General features: G+C 43.1%; 1 protein-coding gene across 1 annotated transcript in view; it reads right to left on the minus strand.

The window, feature by feature from the left end:
- The window catches only part of adgrb1a (adhesion G protein-coupled receptor B1a), a 691,398-nt gene that overhangs the window by 58,219 nt on the left and 615,700 nt on the right, over positions 1 to 17,479 (minus strand). The window contains exon 26 of the mRNA XM_070888471.1: positions 663 to 834. Within this exon, the coding sequence (XP_070744572.1) occupies positions 663 to 834 (172 nt within the window). The remainder of the gene's footprint in view (positions 1 to 662; positions 835 to 17,479) is intronic.

Below are 17,479 nucleotides of genomic sequence, written 5' to 3' on the forward strand. Positions count from 1 at the left end.
ACAGTAACATTACTGTAATAGCAAGTCAACACGATTAAAATAAACACAATCATTTTTAAATACAAAAAACATTTCAAACAATTTACTTGTGCTCACTCGGTTATCCATTTCACTGCCATTTTCTCATCTTCATTCGCCCTTTTCTCTTTTTTATATTTTAACTTTGACTAACATAACCTCGTCTAACATTTCAATTCATGTTCTTCACTTTCTAGCTTAAAGCACGGTTGCTAATTTGTCTTGGGTGCCCCCACCTATTCTGGAAGTGGGATCCACATCAAAAAATCAACTTGGTGAAAAGCACTTCAGAGGGCCACTTCTTCAACTAATCAACATGCAGATCAAGTACGTGAGAGCTACCACAGAAAGAATATGGTATTCAACATCCTTGATTAACACCTCACAATCACTGGCAGGAATCTCTGATCCGCTATTTGTATATTTTTGAAACATGTTAAACAGATATCACATCCAGATTTAAGAGGAAATACATGCAATCCCAGCACACCATTGACATCACCACGTCACACCATTTTTATTCCCCTTCCAGTTATTTAACGATAGATCCATACAGCATTTGCCCCTGCATGTACTTCATTTCTTTAACCCTGCAAAACATTTCACCTGCCCTTTATTCTCACATGTATTTCCATGTGACATACCTCTCTTCTCAAAATGCAGTGGACCATTACAATGACAAAGCCTTCCAAAGAGTCAAAGACAGCAAAGAGGATCTGAAAGAGGGCTGATCTTCGATCGGTGATGGCCAACACTGCAGACATCCAGGTCAGCGCTAGAAGCGGCAGAACAACACAAGAGCTCCAAAGAGATGCCCTATTAAGGAAAAAAAAGATGTTAGGGAGGAAATGTGAAATGGCTTCTGTAAGTAACAGGTCAATGATACTATTCATAAAAAGACTCGGTTTAACACATAATCCAAACACAATAAACAGAAGTGCCAATAATTATTACAATGTAATTAAAATCCCCAATATAATTAGGTATTACTGAGAATCATGTGGTTTCCTATATATAAAACGGGAGTGAAAAAGCCACTCTTCACCACTCAGACTTGTAACAAGTATCTTTACTTTCATTTCAGCTGACAGAAACAACTTTATAGCTCCTTTATGACAGTATATTTTCTGATTCAATATTATGCATTCTACGCTGAAAGTACGAATGATTATCACAATAACTGGTCCAATAACATCTACAGCTTCATAAAGCAGCTTAATCATCTTGCACTCGATACACTTAAAAATACATTTTGAGTAACTGGAGGATACGTCATTACCAGCAGTGAGATGTGATACATATAATGAAAGGACATGGGAGGAGATTTGATCCATCAAATCCATTCCTTCCATATGCAACATGCTCAGTTGCAAACTTATTTAATCTCCTGAGGAAATGTTCCGTGAAGATTTTCCCTGCTCATTCCGAAAGTGATCAAATGAAATTTCAACATATCTATGTAACTCTCAGAACCTACATTATTCTGTTCCACCTAATCACTTTCTATAGAAACGTATGTGTATTTTTGGTCATAAGTGAAGTAATCTGTACAGTTCTAGATACCCCATTATAGAAAGGATATAAAGGCAATGGAAAAGTTGCAGCATAGATTCACTAGGAGGTTACAATTACATAAACAGTCCATTCGGCCCAACTGGTCTATGTTGGTGTTTATGCTCCACACGAGCCTCCTTCCACCCTACTTCATCGCATCATCATAGGCAGTCCCTCGGAATCGAAGAAGACTTGCTTCTGTATTAAAAATGAGTTCTTAGGTGGCTATACAGTCCAATACGAGAACCACAGACTCTGTCACAGGTGGGATAGATAGGCATTGAGGGAAAGGGTGGGTGGGACTGGTTTGCCGCACGCTCTTTCCGCTGCCTGCACTTGACCTCTGCATGCTCTCGGCGTCGAGACTCGAAGTGCTCAGCGCCCTCCCGGATGCACTTTCTCCACTTAGGGCGGTCTTTGGCCAGGGACTCCCAGGTATCAGTGGGGATGTCGGACTTTATCAGGGAGGTTTTGAGGGTGTCCTTGCAACGTTTCTGCTGCCCACCTTTAGCTCATTTGTCGTGAAGGAGCTCCGCATAGAGCACTTGCTTCGGGAGTCTCGTGTCTGGCATGTGAACTATGTGGCTTGCCCTGCGGAGCTGATCGAATGTGGTCAGTGCTTCAATGCTGGGGATGTTAGCCTGGACGAGGACGCTAATGTTGGTGCGCCTATCCTCCCAGGGGATTTGTAGGATCTTGCGGAGACATCGTTGGTGATGTATCTCCAGCGACTTGAGGTGTCTACTGTACGTGGTCCACGCCTCTGAGCCATACAGGAGGGCGGGTATTACTACAGCCCTGTAGACCATGAGATTTGAGGGCCTGGTCTTCGAATACTCTTTTCCTCAGGCGGCCGAAGGCTGCACTGGCACACTGGAGGCGGTGTTGGATCTCCTCATAAGAACATAGAAAATAGGTGCAGGAGTAGGCCATTCGGCCCTTCGAGCCTGCACCGCCATTCAATGAGTTCATGGCTGAACATGCAACTTCAGTACCCCATTCCTGCTTTCTCGCCATACCCCTTCATCCCCCTAGTAGTAAGGACTACATCTAACTCCTTTTTGAATATATTTAGTGAATTGGCCACAACAACTTTCTGTGGTAGAGAATTCCACAGGTTCACCACTCTCTGGGTGAAGAAGTTTCTCCTCATCTCAGTCCTAAATGGTTTAGCCCTTATCCTTAGACTGTGACCCCTGGTTCTGGACTTCCCCAACATTGGGAACATTCTTCCTGCATCTAACCTGTCTAAACCCATCAGAATTTTAAATGTTTCAATGAGATCCCCTCTCATTCTTCTAAACTCCAGTGAATACAAGCCCAGTTGATCCAGTCTTTCTTGATATGTCAGTCCCGCCATCCCGAGAATCAGTCTGGTGAACCTTCGCTGCACTCCCTCAATAGCAAGAATGTCCTTCCTCAAGTTAGGAGACCAAAACTGTACATAATACTCCAGGTGTGGCCTCACCAAGGCCCTGTACAACTGTAGTAACACCTCCCTGCCCCTGTACTCAAATCCCCTCGCTATGAAGGCCAACATGCCATTTGCCTTCTTAACCGCCTGCTGTACCTGCATGCCAACCTTCAATGACTGATGTACCATGACACTCAGGTCTCGTTGCACCTCCCCTTTTCCTAATCTGTCACCATTCAGATAATAGTCTGTCTCTCTGTTTTTACCACCAAAGTGGATAACCTCACATTTATCCACATTATACTTCATCTGCCATGCATTTGCCCACTCACCTAACCTTTCCAAGTCACTCTGCAACCTCATAGCATCCTCCTCGCAGCTCACACTGCCACCCAACTTCGTGTCATCCGCAAATTTGGAGATACTACATTTAATCCCTTCGTCTAAATCATTAATGTACAATGTAAACAGCTGGGGCCTCAGCACAGAACCTTGCGATACCCCACTAGTCACTGCCTGCCATTCTGAAAAGTACCCATTTACTCCTACTCTTAGCTTCCTGTCTGCCAACCAGTTCTCGATCCACGTCAGCACACTACCCCCAATCCCATGTGCTTTAACTTTGCACATTAATCTCTTGTTTGGGACCTTGCTGAAAGCCTTCTGAAAGTCTAAATACACCACATCAACTGGTTCTCCCTTGTCCACTTTCCTGAAAACATCCTCAAAAAATTCCAGAAGATTTGTCAAGCATGATTTCCCTTTCACAAATCCATGCTGACTTGGACCTATCATGTCACCTCTTTCCAAATGCGCTGCTATGACATCCTTAATAATTGATTCCATCATTTTACCCTCGACCGATGTCAGGCTGACCGGTCTATAATTCCCTGTTTTCTCTCTCCCTCCTTTTTTAAAAAGTGGGGTTACATTGGCTACCCTCCACTCTATAGGAACTGATCCAGAGTCTATGGAATGTTGGAAAATGACTGTCAATGCATCCGCTATTTCCAAGACCACCTCCTTAATTACTCTGGGATGCAGGCCATTAGGCCCTGGGGATTTATCGGCCTTCAAACCCATTAATTTCCCCAACACAATTTCCCGACTATTAAGGATTTCCCTCTGTTCCTCTTTTTTACTAGACCCTCTGACCCCTTTTATATCCGGAAGGTTGTTTGTGTCCTCCTTAGTGAATACCGAACCAAAGTACTTGTTCAATTGGTCTGCCATTTCTTTGTTCCCCGTTATGACTTCCCCTGATTCTGACTGCAGGGGACCCATGTTTGTCTTTACTAACCTTTTTCTCTTTACATATCTATAGAAGCTTTTGCAGTCTGTCTTAATGTTCCCTGCAAGCTTCCTCTTGTACTCTATTTTCCCTGCCCTAATCAAACCCTTTGTCCTCCTCTGCTGAGTTCTAAATTTCTCCCAGTCCCCGGGTTCACTGCTATTTCTGGCCAATTTGTATGCCACTTCCTTGGCTTTAATACTATCCCTGATTTCCCTTGATAGCCACAGTTGAGCCACCTTCCCTTTTTTATTTTTACGCCGGACAAGGATGTACAATTGTTGTAGTTCATCCATGCGGTCTCTAAATGTCTGCCATTGCCCATCCACAGTCAACCCCTTAAGTATCATTCGCCAATCTATCCTAGCCAATTCACGCCTCATACCTTCAAAGTTACCCTTCTTTAAGTTCTAGACCATGGTCTCTGAATTAACTGTGTCATTCTCCATCTTAATGAAGAATTCTACCATATTATGGTCACTCTTTCCCAAGGGACCTCGCACAACGAGATTGCTAATTAATCCTCTCTCATTACACAACACCCAGTCTAAGATGGCCTCCCCCCTTATCAATGTCTGCTTTTGTTGATGAGGCTCCCGAGGTATGGGAAATGGTCCACGTTGTCGAGGGCCGCTGATGGTGTTTATGCTCCACACGAGCCTCCTCCCACCCTACTTCATCTAAACCTATCAACATATCCTATTCCAATATCCCTCATGTGGTTCACTAGCTTCCCCTTGACTGCATCTATACTATTCACCTCAACTACTCCTTGTGGTAGCCTGTTCCACATTCTAACCACTCTTTAAGTAAAGAGGTTTCTCCTGAGTATCCTGTTGGATTTATTAGTGACTATCTTATTTTATGGACCCTTATTTTGGTCTCCCCACAAGTGGAAATATTTTCTCTGCATCTACCCTATCAAACCCTTTCATAATCAAGTCCTCTATCAGGTTACCCCTCAGCCTTCTCTTTTCTCGAGAAAAGAGCCCCAGCCCGCTTAATCATTTCTGATACATAGAACCTCTCGGTTCTGGTATCATTCTTGGAAATCATGTTTGTATTTTCTCCAGTGCTTTTATATTCTTTTTATAATATGGAGACCAGAACTCCAAGTGTGGTCTTAACAAGGTTCTATATTAGTTTAACAGCAACTTTTCTGTTTCTCAATGTTATCACTCTAAAAATGAACCCTGGTACATTTTGTTTTTATGGCTGTATCCCTACTTTTAGTGATTTGTATATCTGTACCAGTAAATCCCTTATTCCTTATTCTTCCTGCCAGAATGCACCATCACATTAACCTATATTTAAATTATTTTCCGAATTACATGGCCATTCTGCAAGTTTACTTGTCTTCTTGTATTTTGTCGCAGCATTAACTCTACTGTCCAATTTGGTGACATCTGTAAATGTTGAAATTGTACTTCCAATTCCAGAGTACCAATTGTTTATGTAAATGGTGAACAAGAGTGGTCCCAGCATCGATTGTTGTGGAACATAACTCCCCACCTTTTGCCAGTCTGAGTAATTTCCCTCAACACCTACGCTGTTTTCTGCTTGTTGCCAGCTTGCTATCATAAGAACATAACATAAGAAATAGGAGCTGGAGTAGGCCATTTGGCCCTTCGAGCCTGCTCTGCCATTCAACAAGATCATGGCTAACCTTCTACCTCAACTCCACCACCTTCCCACACTATCCCCATAATCCCTTAATTCCCCCATAATTATTGACCTCTGTCTTCAATATACTCAACGACTGAGCATCCACAGCTCTCTGGGGTCGAGAAATCTAAAGATTCACAACCCTTTGAGTGAAGAAATTTCTCCTCATCTCAGTCCTAAATGGCTGACCCCTAATTCTGAATCTCTGACCCCATGTTCTAGATTCCCCAGCCAAAGGAAGCCTTTTCTCTGCATTAACCTTGTCAAGCCTCTTAAGAATTGTATATGTTTCAACTCATGTTGGGGTGTGCTTTCATGGATGCCAGATAGCCTCCATTAGCTCACCCACATAATCTCCAGACATGAGCCTATACATTAATTGTTGACAGGATATATGGCCATGGGTGGCCTGGCCAATATCAACGAACACCACGAAAAAAAATTATCTGGTCATTATCACATTGCTGTTTGTGGGAGCTTGCTGTGCATAAATTGGCTGAGCATCAAGGATGTCAGTGCTGGGAAATGTAACACTTTTCCCACTTTGTCTCCTAGTGTCAACATCAAAGACCTTAGGTCAGGTACAGCAGTCAGCAGGAAAGCAATGTTTCGGCATCTTGAAGAGGCTTAACCCCCCCGCCCGCCTCAACAACACTGCTGCCTTGCCATTCTCAGCAGAGGGGTGCCAAGTGCAGACTGGTATTTTCCATAGGGAGTGGAAATAAACTGAAGGGGGAGGCTCTATTGTGCCAATTACTGAGCAGCTGAAAAGCAGCACTGGCAGAGGTTTGGAAGTTGCTTAATGATTGACTGACTAGCTGATTCCTCCTCAAGCACAGGGAGTGTATGGCAATAGAAAACCTCCTTCATAAAACATTGCCCAGGATACCGGGGAGAACCGGCAAGGGTAACAGGGCATCTGGGACCTTGGTGAACAATAGAGGAACAGTGTATCTCATTACCAATGATATTAAAGGATTGAGAAATAAAAACAGGAAGAACTGAAATGTAGAGTGATTTAGAGTGGGCGAATTCAATATCAAATCAGATAGAGAAAGAGAAATGAAGACAGGGAAAGAAAGACTGGATTAGGAGAGAAACAGGAAACAGAAAGGAAGATTGACATTTTTTAAATCTCCAACAACAATTCATTACCTGAAGGAATGAGACGCCACACTTTTAATTGTCCACTATCTGGCCAAGAGAGGTTGATCGTTAGATATTAATAATTATTACATTGTTAAAAGGGTACTTTCGCTGCTAATTACTAGACTTAACTTTTTGTGACGAGTTTAATGGACAATTAATATAGCAACATCAGAAAAATCACAGGAAGGTTAAGGGTGAGATACTGTTTCGCGAAGCAAATTGACCAGCAACTTGTGGCAATTCGCAATTTACAGGGTTTTTACATTAGTGACAGCGTGTGCATTCCTTCAGCAAATTCTGGGCCAATTACAAATTTGTTAGCAGTGTCAAAGTACAGGAGAATAAAGTTCTTATGGGAGGGTGGGTTTGTATCCTGTTAGGATCCACGTAACCAAGATTTCTGTAATTAACCTCCAACAACGTCCACGGGGTCAAGAACAAATCATTTAATCTTAACTGCGACTGGGGAACCTGCCTTGCCCCACAGGCTGCAAATAGTCGCACAAGTTGCCAGGTCCAGGGAAAAGTGGTTGCCATGTCCCCCTCATAAAATACTTCAATGTGCCAGAAGTAGCCCCTTGAATAAAACCTTTTCCTTCAATAATGGCCTAGACCCCCTAGTGGGCCCCACTTTCACCTTCTGAAGAGCTACACCGGGTTCCTTGGAGAGCCAGGGACCTCCCAGTGTCGAAGCCCCTGCTCTCAGGCCCGCTCCCTTCAATGCCAATAGCCTTGGTGGTTTATACACCAATGAAGGTCTCAGAAACCTCGATTTTACGCCAGGACCTTACATAACAGGGTCCCTCCAGAGTAACAGTACGCCGCAAGGGCCAAACATTATCAGTGCACAGGGATTTTCAACACGGCTGCTCTTTATTGAGAAAAAAACTCCTCCTATGCAAATAAGAGAACCATAAACAGGATGCTGGAAGTTTTGAAATAAACTGGGAATGCAGGCACATGGAACCATAGAATTGTACAAGATCAGAAAGGACCACCGCAGTTCAACTATAGGAATATAATAATAGACTTGTTTGAAATGAAATAAAAACAGAAAATGCTGGAAATACTCAGCAGGTCAGGCAGCATCTGTGGAGAGAGAAACAGAGTTAACGTTTCAAGTCAATGACCCTTCGTCAGATATTGAGTATTTCCAGCATTTTCTGTTTTTATTCCGGATTACAGCATCTGTAGTATTTTGCTTTTATATTGGTTGAAATGAAGTTTGATTGTAATTTATTTTCAAAGTGATTTGTCCTAAGATTATTTGGTGCCTTCTATGTGAATCCTCTAGATTTCTTCTACTGCACTAAAATATGTAAAGAAACAACCACTTAATGGCTAACAACACCATGTTAATTGGAGGGTTTCTTAGCAGAGCTTTATATCAATATTTTCCAGGTTGGTAGGCTAATATTTTCTTGGCCTATCAATCTATTAAGTACTAGCAAATTGCAAAGATTTTTAAAGAATTATCAAAATTCTTGAGAGGATGAGAATAAGGTTGTTCACGTACTACCTGGTTCAGATGTCATCACAGAATATGTATGACAGCAAGTCCAATGATAGCTGTAATGGTCTATGTGTGCATGTAACTCAGTTTGACAAGTGTACATAAACACACATTATACAGCCACTCAATCAAAAAAGCTGTGAAAAGCATTTTTTCATGAAATCAATGTTCCTTTGACCTGCATGGCCACAAATTATATTTGATTGACTTTATTAAAGAATTTATGCCAAAAGTTGTAAAGCTGTCGGTGCAGCGTACATCTGACAAATTGGTCCCCTTGTGTTAGTTTTGCACAACTAAGGAAAGTTTGTTCATGAGATTCTTAAGACTGACTGGGTCATATACCCTACAAACAACATAAAAGTTTCTTTGCTCGCCAATGTAAGAATTTGTAGGAAACAGAATCAGTCATGAAGTCCAATTAGACCATTGTTTTTTTTATATTTATCTAGCTAACTGATCTGCCTTTTCATCATATCCCTCAATCCTGTCTCTTTCCAGTAACTTATCTAGTTGCCTCTTCAACCCATTTATATTATTCATTTTATTGGCTTTCCTGAACTGCTTGCTCCACAAGTCTATTAACCTTTGTTTAAAAAACATCTGCCCAACTTCCCTTCTTACTCTTAATTTCCTGATTTTAATTTGTGTCCCGTACTATGTGAACCCTTGCCCGTGTTAAACAATTTATTGGGATCAGCTTTCCCTTCAAAATCTTGAAACGTGTTGATTGTCAATCTCAAATTGCTTCAGTATAAAAACTAAGTGCAGTGGAACTGTGAAGTATGCCCAGAGGCATCAAACATATTTGACTACCATTTAACCATATATTATTAAAGGCAACATTCACTGTGATATTCACTGGCAGATTCACAAAGGACGATAGTTTTTTTTGTACTCATGCTGGGTCAAACATTTGCTGCATACTGAACCATCCGGATCTTTATTCATGATCCAAAGTAACGTTCTCGTAGTCATGTTTGAATTCAGCCACTTTGATTTGCAAGAGAAACGAGTAGCAGTATCTCTATGAATATCTGAAAGACTATTCAACTAATGATGGATATTTCCCTTGCTGTACTTTCAAGAGGTTTGTGTTCTGGAAAAGGGAGACTTCCTTTGTGCTGCTCGTAGTAAAATGTAAATATGTTTATAAAGAATGTGGGTACAATTTTGCTTCAAGAGGAGCTCTTACATCTAGATAGTTTATATCCAGACTGTGATTTCACAACTGAAATCACATGTTGTGGTCTGATGTAGTCGTTACACTGATGCTTTATTGTGGGGATAAAAATGTTTAAATGGAAAAGGGGATAATTAAATATTGAACTTACAAAAGTTAAGATATTGTAGTTGTAATTCAGGGACCAACTTATGGCTAGGTAAAGAAAATCACTTGCGGAAAACGGAAGTGTGGTGTGGGTCACAAAATATTTAAGAACCAAGATTTAGCACTATCGCAAAGAGAAATTAATAAGAAGTTGTAATGCAACATTTTGGCCATTTAATCCTTTGTGGAAATGGGAATGCCTTGTTTTCAGCTAGACTGAATTACTCTGGACTAAACTGTCAAATGACCACTTGTTGCATCTAGCCATTTTTTGCCTACACCCTTATTTGACAGACATAAATTCCATCCCACCTGGCCAGAACACGATTTCATTGTTCAGATTTACGGGAGCAGATTAGAGGCCAGATGCTTTACCAGTGGCATATCACTTAGACTAATCTATTTTGACAGTGATTGATATGGATTAAATCTTATTCAACCATTACATGAAAGGTTAAAAATGTGCACACATATTTATGAGCCTGCTTTTGTTGAACTAGGGATAGAGTGATGCACTATTGCACTTATCTCAAAAAAGTATCAAGGCCCTCGTTATCTTTCTGTCTGGTGCATTAACCTCATCAGATATTGACAAAGCATGATGTGATCTCTTGCACATTCAGAAAATTTTTTTGTGGAAGGCAGCCCTTCCCAACTTAGCTCCCCAGCTGGAAAAAGCTATGATTTTGACACAACTAATTTGAACCTCTTTGTATGAGGAAGACTCCTGCTCCTCAATTTGTTACTTGCAAGTGCTCAGCTTCAAATTGTGCTCAGGGGTCACGTAGCTGCAAAATTAATGAGTTTCTGTGTACAGATCCTCGTATCTACATGGAAGGAAAGCTCTGTCAGAATCCATTCAAGCTAGCGAAGCGACTGTCAGATAACTCTGATGAAGACATTGAATCATGATACTGAACAATATATCAGATGTGATATGAAGCCCAATTTAGGAAATGGTATAAATGGGCCGTGTGCATAAAGTGATTACATTTCCAGTAATGCAAATAATTTGGCATATATCTGTGTTTGTTGAAAGAGGAATTTTTCGAGGAATTTGTGAAAAATGGCCCTAAACCACAAGGGTTGTCCACATCGCCTGCCATGACCTCAGCTGGTGATTGGCAGCAACCCCATTAAAACTACATGAATAGCTTTTTTCAGCCATATCTCTGGGCATTGCTACGGTCTCCCACCGAAGTTACGGCAGGATATCTGGACAATTTTTGCAGACATTCAGCGTAATTGTATTTTCTATGTGTGGGAAGTGCCCTATCTGTTGTTCATTCAGTTGTAATAAACAAATTAAATCAGCTGAGCATTTTGCTTCCTAATGACTATCATATGACAATATATTACAAAATGGAGATCTGGGCCTAAATTCATTATTGTTGCACTCATTATGGAGCATAAAATGGGAACAACGATAACCAATTTAGCAGGGCAGAGGCCTGCACCTGAACTGCATGGGCCTCTGATAAATTGGTCAGGGTTTCTTTTTGGGTGGACTTAGCAAAATAAAAAGCGGGAGAGATGTAAAACAGGCTGCCGAGTCACCGTGACTTGTTTTACACATCGCACGGAGTCAAAATCGACCGCATTGGGTGCAGCTCATGCAGGAACAACACTTATTTATTTGAAAAAGTCCTGTCTTGGAAAATCAGTTCTTGTATTTCACCCAGCACCAGTTTCATCCTTCACATCCTGTATTTCGTATTGATCAAATTGACAGATGTCAGTATTGAGGAATACGCATCCATTGTCAACGTCAAATGCTACCGGAAAATATACCTTAACTTCAACAGAACTTCAGCTAGAGTATTGTGTCCAATTGTGGACACCACACTTTAGGACAGATGCCAAGACCTTGGAGAGGGTGTAGAGGAAATGTATTAGAATGGAACCAGGAATGAGGGACTTCAGTTATGTGGAGAGTCTAGAGAAGCTGGGATTGTTTTCCTTAGAGCAGAGCAGGTTAAGGGGAGATTTAATAGAGGCATTCAAAATTATGAAGGGTTTTGATAAAGTAGAGAAGGAGAAAGTGTTTCCACTGGCAGGAGGGTTGGTAACTACATGACACAGATTTAACATAATTGGCAAAAAAACCAGGGAGGAGATGAGAAGAAATTGTTCTATGTAGTGAGTGGTTATGATCTGGAATGCAGTACCTGAAATGTTGGTGGATGTAGATTCAATAGTAACTTTCAAAAGGGATTGGAAAAATGCAGGGCTATTGGGAAAGAGCAGCAGAGTGTGACTACATGGGCAGCTCTTTCAAAGAGCCGGCACAGGCACATGGGCCGAATAGCCCCTTCTATGTGTATGATTCGATGAGAACAGCCTTATTGCACTGGTTTCATACTGCTATTTCCCATATATTAAGACCTCAAAAGTGGCAATGTTGCATTGTAGATCTTTGTGTGTTGTAGAACTGGGATTGCGACTACTGGGAAATTGAAGGGACTGAAGGCCGATAAATCCCCAGGGCATCCCAGAGTACTTACGGAAGTGGTAGATGCATTGGTGGTCATTTTCCAGCAGTCTATCAACTCTGGTTCGGTTCCTATGGACTGGAGGTAGCTAATGTGACACCACTTTTTTTTAAAAAGGAGAGAGAAAACAGGGAATTATAGACCGGTTATAGCCTGACATCGGTAGTGGGGAAAATGTTGGAATCAATTATTAAAGATGTAATAGCAGCGCATTTGGAAAGAAGCGACAGAATCGGTCCAAGTCAGCGTGGATTTATGAAAGGGAAATCAAGCTTGACAAATCTTCTCGAATTTTTTGAGGATGTAACTAGTAGCGTGGACAAGGGCAAACCAGTGGATGTGGTGTATTTGGATGTTCAAAAGGCTTTTGACAAGGTCCAACACAAGAGATTGGTGTGCAAAATTAAAGCACATGGTAATGGGGGTAATGTATTGATGTGGATAGAGAACTGGTTGGCAGACAGGAAGCAGAGAGTCGGGATAAACGGGTCCTTTTCAGAATGGCAGGCAGTGACTAGTGGGGTACCACAAGGTTCAGTTATTTACAATATACATTAATGATTTAGATGAAGGAATTGAATGTGATATCTCCAAGTTTGCAGATGACACTAAGCTGAGTGGCAGTGTGAGCTGCGAGGAGGATGCTAAGAGGCTGCAGGGTGACTTGGACAGGTTAGGTGAGTGGGCAAATGCATGGCAGATGCAGAATAATGTAGATAAATGTGAGGTTATCCATTTTGGTGGCAGAAACAGGAAGGCAGATTATTATCTGAATGGTGACATATTAGGAAAAGGGGAGGTGCAATGAGACCTGGGTGTCATGGTACATCAGTCATTGAAAGTTGACATGCAGGTACAGCAGGCAGTGAAGAAGGCAAATGGCATGTTGGCCTTCATAGCGAGAGGATTTGAGTATAGGAGCAGGGAGGTCTTACTACAGTTGTACAAGGCCTTGGTGAAACCACACCTTGAGTATTGTGTGCAATTTGGTCTCCTAATCAGAGGAAGGACATTCTTGCTGTTGAGGGAGCGCAGCGAAGGTTCATTAGACTTGATTCCCAGGATGGCAGGATGGACATATGAAGAATGACTGGATCGACTAGGCTTATATTCACTGGAATTCAGAAGAATGAGGGGATCTCATAGAAACATATAAAATTCTGACGGGATTGGACAGGTTAGATGCAGGAAGAATGTTCCCGATGTTGGGGAACTCCAGAACCACGGGTCACAGTCTAAGGACAAGGGGTAAGCCATTACGGACCGAGATGAGCAGAAACTTCTTCACTCAGAGAATTGTGAACCCGTGAAATTCTCTACCACAGAAAGTTGTTGAGGCCAGTTCATTAGATATATTCAAAAGGGAGTTAGATGTGGCCCTTACGGCTAAAGGCATCAAGGGGTATGGAGAGAAAGCAGGAATGGGGTACTGAAGTTGCATGATCAGCCATGATCATATTGAATGGTTGTGCAGGCTCGAAGGGCCAAATGGCCTACTTCTGCACCTATTTTCTATGTTTCTATGTTACCTGAAACAGTTTAATGTTGTTAAGCTGCTTACAGCTAGCAGTTATAGATGTCTTTAATTCCATCACTCTTAAAGAACAATAACTGCTTCACCTGGTACCCAACCAACAGTTTTATCAATGCTGGGAAAAGCAGGAGTGAGTAGACTGCACATAATTGGGGCAGTATGGTCTGGATGCTCCCTCAGCCCTCCCACCCTCCTGCTTTGCTATGGCATTCTATTGAATTGACTGTCCATGGACTGACACTGCAAGCAGACTTAAGTTACTGCGAATCAAGAATCAACTAACAGGAAAAAGACAAGACAAAAAAAGACAAACCTCTCCCATTCAGCCAATCTGCAGCTTAGAAACATCACCCCCAATACGTTCCACCTACTTGTAAGAATTTGGCGAAAACACTTTTTGGACATTGCTACTATATTCACTGTACAGCAGAAGAGCTGGCTGTGGCAGGTCCAAACATGTTTAACTTGAATACACATCAGCTGGGCGGGAATGAGAATGGCTGAAAGCAGGAACATCATGGTTGATGCGCGCCTTTTGTCATGGAATGGGAACCCATCAGTGAGACATTAGGTAAAGTGGCCAGGGTTTAAGGCCATCCAAAGAAAAAGGAAAGCTTTTTGACCACAGACTCGTTGGAGCCACACATCGAGGTACAGCCCAGTTGACAAAGCAACAAGCCAGAGACATGATTTTGCTTTTGAGTTGCACAGCCTCAGGCGGGAAGGGCAGTTGGAGTTTTGGCGCAAAAAGGAGCATTTTTGCAAGTATAAGAGAGGCAGTTTTGGCTGCCATCTTTCTCTCTCTCTTCCCTCTTCTACACCTGCTTGCAACGCACAACGACTGGGCACTCCTTCTGGGACAGAGAGAAGAAACCACAATCTACGAGCCAAGAGAGCCTTGCTTCTTCGACTGGGAAGCTGACCTTGAGACTGGACTTGAATACCACAGTTTGGTACAGACTCAGAAGATACGCCTCATTGGAAGAAGCAGCGAGTAAACCAGAGGGGTAATTGATGAGCATTTATCCCAGTCCACGCATCTTTAAGACCACCGCATAGTGTGAAAGGGTGCCGTGTGTCCCAACCAAGCCTTAAGGCTTTTAGTGGGGAGAGTTTTGCAAGGACTATAAGTGTACGCACATTCTGTTGGACAGATTTCAGTTGTGCAATTTTGAATCCGAGCAGGGGTAGTTTAGATGTGGTTACTTTGCGGTAGGGGCCTGTTTAGACAGGCCAGGCTGTGTGTTGTACTGTGTTTGTTTGTATTACACTACCAGGGTGTGTTTTTACTGGGTGCAAGTGTGTTTTAACTCGAATTGATATAGTGGAGACCAAAAAGATCCATCTCTGACTGTTTATTACTGTTCACAACTATAATTCCGGTGTCTAGAACTATTGTAAGAGGGGTGATTCGAAACCAACAGGGGAAAAACCACTTACATGCTAACAGCCCCATGTAATGTCCTGGTTGAGGAAAAAAAAAATCTGTTATGCTAATTTGAGGAAAAATAATTCTGGGAAATTCCTCTCCAACCCCCAAAGGCGATCAGAAAAGGTTCTCAGATTCAGAATGGCCACGGGATACATCACGTTACCTTCTGTATGCAGCGATACAAGCCTGCTCCAGGAAATTGTCCAGCTCCCTTCTGAATGTTTGTAGTGCATCTAAAACCACTCACAAGCCAGTAATCTCTTCCAAAGTTAAATACCTAGGGGCTGAAATTGCTCCTTCTGATAAGGCCTCTGGCTGCCTGAAAGCGACAGCCACGGGGCGGTGCGGAATGGCCGCCGATTCTCCGTGGAGGGGCCGCCATTTTCAAGATTGACCTTGCTCAGGTAGGGGACCGCTCCGCTTGTTTTCCCGCAGCAGTGTGCACGCGCCGACCTCTTACTGAGCGGTGCCGACCCCTTCCCGAAATTGCCCTGCGGGAAATATCCCTTTTGCGGCATTGCCCCGCGGCCGGTCGGTGCCCCCGACAGCTTTTTCTGTCGGTGCACTTCTTGTTGGTCGGCGGCCGCCCTTAAAGGGGAGGTGGCGCTGCCATTTTATATTTTATTGTCGGCCCCGACAATTATCCCCCTGGGTTTGACCGGGCCGCCAACAGACAGCCTGGCACCTCCCCTCTTGGGTGCCAGGCTGCTGGCGCGGCCGAAACCCTCCCTGGTGGCCCAGTGTTTGCTCCTGAAGTGGCTGCAGAGTTTGCAGCAGCACTGCCCTTTAGCTGAAGAGGAGAGACATTGTGACTCACCAGCGCGATGTGGCGCTGGTGACTGGTCAGGGTGGCTGACCCGCTGCAAGGGCACTTCCGCCCTCAGTCTGCACAACATCCGCCCCGATTGAAAAAAACCTTCAAAATGCCGAATTTCAACATCTTTAAAAACGGAGGGTGTGCCCCGTTTCGGGCGGTGGGCAATTTTGGCCTCCCTAGTCTAGAAACCCTTAACTAACATGATACGCTTTTCAATATTAAAGAGACCTAACTCCCTCGTCTAAAAATCTATTGTGATAGGTATTGATCTAGTGGCCCTACTCTGAACCAGTTCTAGGACCTCAATCTGAAGGGATCAGAACAGGACTCAGTATTTTAGATAGAGCCTAAACAAGGTCTTGTGTAGGGACTATAGTGCTCTTGGTTTTGTATTGTATTATCCTAGCTGTACATCCTAGCTGTAAATAAAGCAATTTTCTTTCGCTATAGCTACTGGCACTGATCGTGGACCTTTACAGACTCATCTCGGTCTCTTTCTATTGCAACAGACTTTAGTTCAGATGCCAGCACATGTTTGGCATCAGCTCTAACAACGTTTATCACGCTATACAGGTTGTACTTCTCCAGTCCGGGACTCTCTAACACGGAAACATCCGTGGTTCGGCATTAGGTGTGCCTGAGTGAGAGGAGGGTTTATTAAAAAACAAATTTGATTGGCTGGAGCGGCTATCAGTCAGTGAGTGTGTTCGACGATTAGCTGGAGTGGCTGTCATTCAGTGAGTGTGTTCGCCGATTGGCTGGAGCAGCTGTCATTCAGTGAGTGCGTTCACCGATCAGCTGGAGCAGCTGTCAGTCAGTGAGTGTGTTCGCCGATTGGCTGAGGGAGCTGCCCACAGGCTGCCAGCACACACACACACTCAGGAGCCCGGGTGCTGTCGACAGATACCAGTAAGCGTGACCTCCCGTGGTTCAGGAAATTCTCTGTTCCGGCACCGGTCAGGTTCTGAGGGTGCCGGACCAGAGAGGTCCAACTGTATTTATTAACATTCAATGTAATCAGCCAGATGCAGGCCAATTAACCATGAAAGGCAAGCCCTCTACTGTCTCAGGCATTGGACTCAATTACTGTTGCAAAAGTCCTATGTAAAGTTGCAGAACCCCATGGGTGCTGTCCGGTTCTTAAGGCGTATGCATAGGTTCTGCTTCAAAGCAGCCTGCAGCCCCTTTAGGGGAGATCGGAGACAGTGGGGAAAAAGGAATATTTGTTGTGAAATCTCTGCTGAACTGGACAGATGCATGTATTGTTCCT

Source organism: Pristiophorus japonicus, chromosome 1, assembly GCF_044704955.1.
Source record: "Pristiophorus japonicus isolate sPriJap1 chromosome 1, sPriJap1.hap1, whole genome shotgun sequence".
NCBI lineage: Eukaryota > Metazoa > Chordata > Chondrichthyes > Pristiophoridae > Pristiophorus > Pristiophorus japonicus.